The sequence below is a fragment of the Semicossyphus pulcher genome, unplaced genomic scaffold (genome assembly GCF_022749685.1).
Source record: "Semicossyphus pulcher isolate SPU_LCO1_2020_fin unplaced genomic scaffold, fSemPul1.0.p SCAF_23, whole genome shotgun sequence".
Classification (NCBI taxonomy): Eukaryota; Metazoa; Chordata; class Actinopteri; order Labriformes; family Labridae; genus Semicossyphus; species Semicossyphus pulcher.
In genome coordinates, this window is record NW_027211697.1 from 5,394,742 (window position 1) to 5,403,231 (window position 8,490).

Consider the following 8,490-nt stretch of genomic DNA (forward strand, 5'->3'; position numbering starts at 1 on the left):
ATACTTTTATTATTAGTTGCTACTATGTGGTTGGCATTGCGATATCTGGTGTTTACTGAGCAGATGCACAGGTAATCAGTAGATGATAAAATGGGCCATTCCGTGTATATTGATGTTGTTAATGTTATTGAATATGCAGCTACAAAATACAGTACAAACATGGCAGTCTGTTAAAAGAGTGAGCGTGTGGGAATGCATTGTCCCTCATTGAATCAACCAAAAAGGAATAGTCATGGTCTACTCCAGTCAGATGATTAGTTGAATATTGTGTTTACTTTCAGGTGTGTGCGGATCACTGACACTGGCTTGGGCTACTTGTCAACCATGTCATCATTAAGGAGCCTCTATCTGCGCTGGTGCTGTCAGGTAACACAAAACACACACACACACACACACACACACACACACACACACACACACACACACACAAACACAAACACACACACAACCAAATGTGTAAACCAATGAATGACCTCTGAATTTTAAACATAATGTTTGTTATTAAGGGTGTAAAACAAAGAGGTCATGAGCATATGAGTCAGCCAGTTTTGTAGCAAATTCCATCTAACTCACATTTTTTGGACTATTATAAACTCTGCAGACATTTAGGGCTGTGTAGATTCTACATTTTAAAGTGGATTAATTACCTGTTAAGGTTAAGTTGGAAAAGCAGAGGGGACGTTAAAGGTGCGGTAAGCGGAGCCCTCGGTCAGTTTGAATGTAAAAAAGTTGGTAGATGGCCCGATTATAAAGTTCTGAATATGACAAAGACAAATCTTAATTCCGTAACCATAGAATTTCCCCCCAATAGGTGATCAATACAGTTTATCTTATTTTATTTTCTTTACAAAATCTTCAACTGCTCCCTGTCGGAACACTCCATACCCTCAATATGGTAATCCTCTATTATTTGCCCAGTGCCCAAAAAAGCAACCCCGCCTGTGATACTGGCCGCCTAACACATTACAACCATATCTTATGAGACAAAAGCTGCTCCAAAGTGGTGTCAAGTCACCATGATTCTTTGAGTGCGTTTAGGTTTGACTGGAAGAAACTAAGAAGTCAGAATAAATGGCCAACTCAGCCTCACTTAAAGCAGCTTTAATCTATTTAAGTTTTCTGACAGTAGCAGTACAACTGTTTTATAGCTTTATACTTATTTTTCCTTCTTCTTCTGTGTTCATTGGTTTTGCTCCAAACGATCAAGACAAATTCCTTGTATGTGTAAACCTGCTTGGCAATAAACCCAGTTCTGATTTAGATTCTGATTCTGATCCTTATGCAGCCCAAAGAGATCTGTTATCTCACCTGTGCTCTTCACTCTGTATACTGATAACTGAAGTCACAAGTCAAATCCTCTTTTTTTACTAATTCTGGAATTACCTTAACCTCAAAACCTCCAAAGAGCCAAAAAACAAAGAGATAGTCATTGATTTCTGTTGAAGATAATTCACCGTCCTTACACTGGAAATCAACGACCGCATCATAGAGAAAGTGGAGGTAAACGAATACCTTGGCACCACAATCATCCACAAAACTTAAATCCAGAGCTAACAGTGAAATCATATTCTCCAAATTTTAGCAACGCCTCTCTTTTTTTAAGGACACTCTGTAAACCGCAGTTCCACCATTCAGATGTTTTAAGCTTTCTACAACACTTTATTGAACCCAACAGCCTGGTTTGGTGTTTTAAATAATATCCGTCTCCACCTTCTCAACAACTCATTGTATTAGACCTTGCACAGCTCAGCAGCAACTGCAGCAGATAGACCACAGATATAGGTCACTCCCATGCAAGACCAAGCGTGCCATGTCAAGCATTTTTTCTACTTCAATCAGCCTCACTAACCATTGAGCTAGTCTGGGTGCTTGACCCTAACATGTATAACTTACTGTTACTGGTGATATTGTAAACTGATTTAAACTGCATCTCTATGTTGTTCACACTTGTTGTATGTCTGTGTATGTGTGTTGTATGACACAAATGAAGTTCTTAACAGATAAATACATTTGAGTTTACTTGAGGTGCACGTTGAGACTCAATTTTGTTGTGGTTTTTAGTTTGAATACTCATGTGTGCATTTGTGTGTGTGTGTGTGTGTGTGTGTGTGTGTGTGTGTGTGTGTGTGTGTGTGATTGCAGGTGCAAGATTTTGGACTGCAGCATTTGTTTGGAATGAGGAGTCTTCGTCTACTGTCTCTTGCAGGTACAATTATTTCTCCGTCTTTCCTATACATAGTTCCTACTTGTACTGAAATGTGACCTGTCTGTATCCTACCCACACTGAGACACGTTTTAAACACAATAACATCCATTTTTAAAATAGAAACCTTCATATAAACCTTTAATGTATTCAGACTGCTCAGCAACAACCATATCACAGACAATATTCCTTTCACTCTATCCATTAACTATACATTGCTTATCCCTTTGGACCGGTTGCTAGTCAATCAAAGGGCTGATACATAGAGACAGACAACCATTTCCTCCCACATTCACACCTATGGATAATTTACAGTCACCCATTAACCTTATGAGCATGTCTTTGGACTATGGGAGGAAGCCCGTACTCTTCTTGAGCCTCATACTACCATCAGTGCTAATGATTTCATGGTCTTTCCTCTGCCACTACACGCAGGATAAACTTAACAAAATACTCCAAAGTTTTAAGCAGATGAGCACATTAGCATTTGTATCTTCATTTAAACTGACCAGTTGAAAATGCACTTGGAATTTTCTACCTTGGAGCTGAATGTCCATTCATGTATTAGCAAGTGGAAAAATATATAATCTGCAACTTTTCCAATTTTTTTTATGGTAGGATTTTAAGCAAAATGTCAAAAGATTTGTAATTCCACTGTCTTATTCTAAGGGATTTGCTGCTTTAAGTGATGATAAAATGCCAAACACCATATTTGATTTGGAAACATTTTATGTAGACCATAGAGCAATCATAGAATAATCGATTATTTGAGACAACAATGAAACAATGTGAAGGACTTAGTTGAACAATCTTTTGTTAATGTAAACTTTGTAGGCTGGATCAGCACCTTTCTTACCTGTTACCCAGTTCACAGATAAATATTGTCCCTCTTGCTGTCTGTCCCAGGCTGCCCCCTGCTGACTACCACTGGTCTGTCAGGCCTCATCCAGCTGCAGGAGCTTGAGGAGCTGGAACTAACCAACTGCCCTGGAGCCACTGCCGAGCTCTTCAAATATTACTCCCAGCATCTGCCACACTGCATGGTCATTGAATAAGACCACTAACCCCTCTCAACAATCAACTGACCAACAGTTCACCATACTTCTACCTTCTTCCTCCTAACACTTTCTCACTCTTTTCTCAACTGCTAGCAAAGAGACTGAACTGCTCCTACTATACCATGTCATTCCTCATTACCTGCCCCCTGTCTTCCTCCATTACACATTGAGTAGACTGACCCACAGGCAGACAGAGAGGCAGGAAGGCAGATGATGGCACATGCCAGACCCAGGATGATGGGATGGTGGTTGAGCTACATTTAAAAAGATGCTGGAGTGAAGAGCTTGGTGTGACGTCTTGTCTGACAGCAAGTTTCTTTTTCAGAAACAACTAAAGGCTTTTGTTTTTGGAGGGATGCATTTCTAAAGACTTTGATAATTATTTTTGAGCGGAATGGGTACTGAAGTGAGTGACGTGCAGATCCAGATACAGCATAGATAAATCTTGAAAAGGGAAATATATACATTAGGGTTTGAGCTGGTATGGTGGAACTCATACATGGGCTCATAAACTGTAACCACACTCACACACATACTGTATATGGTAAGTGAAACAAATGTAAGTCCTCAAGACCATGAGTACTGATGTTTCTATTTCCAACACTCTGTGTAATATAAATGCTGTTATTATTTTTTTCAGAGGGTATCAAAGGTTATGTTTTTTCTCTTGTTTAAAGAGAGACTCCAGATGCCAACTGGAGAAACAGGAATCAGAGAGAACTGAATGCAGTTCATGAAGTGAATAATAGGAACTGAACTTCTCTCTCTCTCTCTTTTACCCCTTCCTCTATGTGTGAAGTATGTGTCATGGACTCACAGGTTCCTCTCTTTTTGGGACACATTTTTCCCTTTCTGTGTCTTATCAGATATAAAAAAAAAACAGAAAAAAAATTGGGAACAGTTTACATTGTTGACGTTGATCGGCTCATTGTTTTACTTTTTCTCTTCTCATTTTTTTTGATAATTTAAATTACAGGTTTGGAAGATCAGCTGTTGTAAACTGTGAATGTTGGGCTTTTAAAAAGGTTCAAACAGAACTACCAGTCAGTCAAATGGAAAGCAATTGACTGATGCTTTAGAGACTCTGCAGAAGATAGATTGCTTTCCTCTCAAATGATGAATAGAATAGAATTATGGATAGAAAACAAGGTCATTGTAGGGTTCGGACTGAAAATGATTACATTAGATATCTAAAATCAAACTAACAAACAAATTTAACAATATAGAAGAAGTTTTGCAACATCCTTCTTTCACTGATGTAGTTTGGTCCAAATTTGGGGTCATCTGTTATTGGATCTAAACTCTTTTCCCTCTTCTTTACATCATTTAAATTAAATTAATAAAAACAAATTAAATGAAAACAAATGATCCACCTTGGCTAAGGTGATGCTTTCACTAAGGAAAAAAGGGATACCAGTATTTAAAATTAGAACAGTATTTACAATGTCCACTACTAGCTAGAGTCAGACGTGAACAGTATCTCAGGGCCCTTGAAATGTGGCAGGTTTTAAAATATAACTTAGTTCGGGCTGGTAAAATTTGTAAAATTCTGTCAGTGAGTGCATGGCCTTTTATTTATTTCATTCTTTTTATTCTGAATCATGTTTAGTCTAGCTTAGCTCAGTGGGATCATGTAAAAGCTCCTCTTAGTCCCTAGCCCTACAATCGATGACTGGTTAACACCAAATGCTTGAATTGCTATTGACATATTACAATCATGATTTACATAATGATGTTTGTCATATCGCAAAAAACTAAGAAGTGACTTTATGAGGAACTTCAAAACACAAAATGCCTTCAAAGGCAAACAAGCCTTTTGGAAGTACATAAAATGAGAGCAAAAACATTTAAATTTAACATAAGCTAAAGAAGCCACAGTTTTTCAGGATTATGCTTTCAACCTGTTCAAATGGAACTTGTTGACTTGTGAATACGGAAATGTTTGATCTTGATCATTTGAATAGATGGAGCTTATCTTTCGGGGGGGATACACAGTCAAGGAGAAAGTTATGCCTGAAAGGTTCAACCCAGTGTCTTAACATGAGTTCCTTTTTATTTTAGCTTCATTCTTATTTCTGCAGCTCTGGCCATTGGTTATATGGTTATTACTATTATTAATGCACTGTAACAAGAAAGTTAAAAGCTGGGATCTGGGAATGCTGCTGTCAGATGATCACACAGGCTGTATAGTGACAGATTACTCAGACTTATTTAAAGAAATGTTGAAGGTGAATGCTAAAATACTTAAACCATATATTTTCTTAGGCCTTACATTCTCATACTGACAAAAACTGATACAAAAACGCATCTGATAATGTTTCTGACTATTGGTAACAAGGAAAGATTTAAAGTCTCCCTTAAAGTATTTATTTAACATGCAAATAAGTGATGTTACAAAGTTAAAAAAAACCATTTACTTTAAAGTCAGTAGCTGTTTTACTTTCCCGAAATCTTCCTTTATTAAAGGGGATTTAATGAGCCCAACAATGAGCCACTGTGCTGCTTTTAGCTTCTTGTGTGTCAGATGTGCTGACTGCCAACTGCAGGGATTGGATCAGTGTCAGCCAGTATTAGATTGTGCCAAATGCATCTGGAGCAGCGCATAAAATGTGGCTGGTTGCCTCGCTGATTGCTGACTACACTGAAGTGGACTGAGTGTGTACTTTTGGGACATAGCAGACCAAGCATGTGGTCAGTTGGCCTGTGTCTTTGTTTCAACAAGGCTCATTTTAGAGGTTCTGAATCTCTTCATTGTACATAAGTATATTTATTTATTTATGTGTTTATTTATTTAAATTAATTTCTCGCTTATTTACATGATTTATTTATTGAGGAGCCTTTTATTCCAAGGATTTTGTTAAACGGATCTTGCTTCAAGTTTGGTCCTGCAGTGGCTAATGCATTGAACACTGGTTTTGTTTTTAAATATGATTTTTTGACATTCCAGAACCTGAAGTGAAACAATCCATCTATTAACATTGAAAATTCACTCTTTAAAACACCAGTGACCATTAACATCTTTTAGACTGATTTAAAATTTTTAAATCTTCATAATGCGCAAAGTATATTTTCCACCGTGCAAGTATGTGTCATCTTTGTATTGCTGTTGGGTCCATCATAAAGAATAAGGGGATGAATAGGGGTGACGAGTTATATTTACTGTCAATGTCTTGAATGTGGAAATACAGAGTATGGTATATATAAAAGCATTTGAAGTCTGAGATCGACCTCTGTCGTGGATAAGCAATGTTTACACTATCTGCTAAAATGGCAAAGGCTAACATCTCAGATTTGATGATGCAGAAAATAAGGATTCTGTGGAAGCTTATTATTGACAAAACTACTGAAAAGGGAAAAAAAATCAAAAAAGTTATATACATAAATCAGCAAACCAACTTTAACACTAGCTCTGCTCTCACTAGCTGTGAGAAATGTTGAGATTAAAGATGGCAAGTGTGCCGATACGCAAATTTTGTTATAACTGTGAAAATCCACATGTCACACCTTACATATGAATGAAGGCCACCACCTTGATGCAACATCACCAGTTCTTCATAGTCATTCACTGCCGTGCGCTTTGGGCCTACATGCAGAGTAACTGTACCATAACTGTGGTTTAGTTTGTTCACTTATGAAATTCATTCATAATCTGGCGGCATCTGATGGAATGGAAAGTTTTTATTTGCCAACTAAATCAGAAAAATTATGATTATTTATTCAAAATGATCATGTATTTCTTTGAATAACTGAACTGAATGAAATGGTTTTCATTACATAAAGTTGACAATTGTTTGCTTTATCCTCTGTTTAATTTACTGTGTCGGATCAGCATGCAAAAATGTTTGATGTGCCATTTGAATTTCAATAATAAAGAGTTGTAAATAATGAAATGATAAGTTGATAATTGGACCCAGCCCTACTCTATCATCCTGAAATCAAATGTACATTTCATAATGTGCTCTACACAAACTGGTTTGCTGCCTTCTTAAACACTGACTCACATTTTGTTTTCTAATCAACACAGATGTTCTCTGCTCTTTCAGTGTTTTGGCTTTTAATGAGCTTCCAAAGGATTCAAATGTGAGTTTACATATTCTGAACTTGGACACAAACAGTGCAATTCTCAATTACAAACAACTAACAGCAAACCTTTCTGATGTACATTATCAAGCTTACTTTTTGTAAAGTAAATTATTCCTGTCACTTCCATCATTGCCAACAGTCTTTGGTTTTCATTTGTCACCATTTTGTTACAACCCTTGTACAGCACAACTTTAAGTAAGCAGTAAAATAAATACTGACAGCTTACTAATAATGTTGACAATGGCAGAATTTGTGTGCTGTTTCAGTTTCAGTGTGTTGAGCACACCTGTGCCTGTACTGATCTTACTTTGACTGAAGACCATCTTTGCACTGATGACCAGCGGCTTTTGTGTTTTGGTACCTGCAGATGTTTTAGACCATTTGAATAAAGGACTCTGTGGTTCTCAACGACATCAGCCTTGTCGGTTACCATCACGTCCTAATTAAAGAACAAGATTCTTGTTCACAGTGAACAGGAAGATTATGGTAAGTTGCATTGGCTGACACCACTGCTCATAGGAAGTCCGATAGGCTTATAAAAACCACTGTGTACCGGATAACCCCTCATGCCAGAGAAAAAGTAATTTTGGAGGGCGCAGGTACAAGGAATGGATAATATAGATGCCTAACCCAAAACCAGAACAAAACATTACACAGGAAACATTAGAAACACCAGTAGGGCTCCTGACAATATACAAACAAAATTCAAGTCATGCAGAGCGTGCAAGAGGAGTCCTTCGTATTTGTGACTTTTTTTAGAGTTAAAATCAGGGAAAGTCAGCTTGATGTGAGCGACACCCAGTCGCTCGCGTTAAATGTTCCAAACCCTTATCTAATGCATTCACACATTAGCTAACTCCAACTTCATGTAGACATTTCACTAACGGGCTGGCAGGAAATAGTCCACTTAAAGTCAAGGTGAACGGAATCACCCCAACCGGACACATGCATCCAACCTGCACAATGTTTCGAAAATTTCAGGAGTACTGTGCATGTGTGGAAGGGGTTAAGGAGCCAGCACTACCACAAACCATTCAACACTGGAACAACCTAAAGACAGGATCATGCTGGAGAATCGGAGTGATGCAAGACTATTTGCTGATGAAGACTGACTGTGAGGTGTTGTCAAGTGATTTAATAGATTTA

At 37.7% G+C, this 8,490-nt stretch overlaps 1 protein-coding gene across 2 annotated transcripts in view; it reads left to right on the forward strand.

Moving 5' to 3' along the window:
- fbxl16 (F-box and leucine-rich repeat protein 16) overlaps positions 1 to 7,752 on the forward strand; it is a 40,170-nt gene extending 32,418 nt beyond the window's left edge. For both annotated transcript variants that reach the window (XM_069673956.1, XM_069673954.1), the window contains 3 exons: positions 282 to 366; positions 2,143 to 2,206; positions 3,110 to 7,752. In XM_069673956.1, coding sequence (XP_069530057.1) covers positions 282 to 366; positions 2,143 to 2,206; positions 3,110 to 3,258 — 298 coding nt within the window. In that variant the 3' untranslated portion in view covers positions 3,259 to 7,752. The remainder of the gene's footprint in view (positions 1 to 281; positions 367 to 2,142; positions 2,207 to 3,109) is intronic.
- The last annotated feature ends 738 nt before the right edge of the window (positions 7,753 to 8,490 follow it).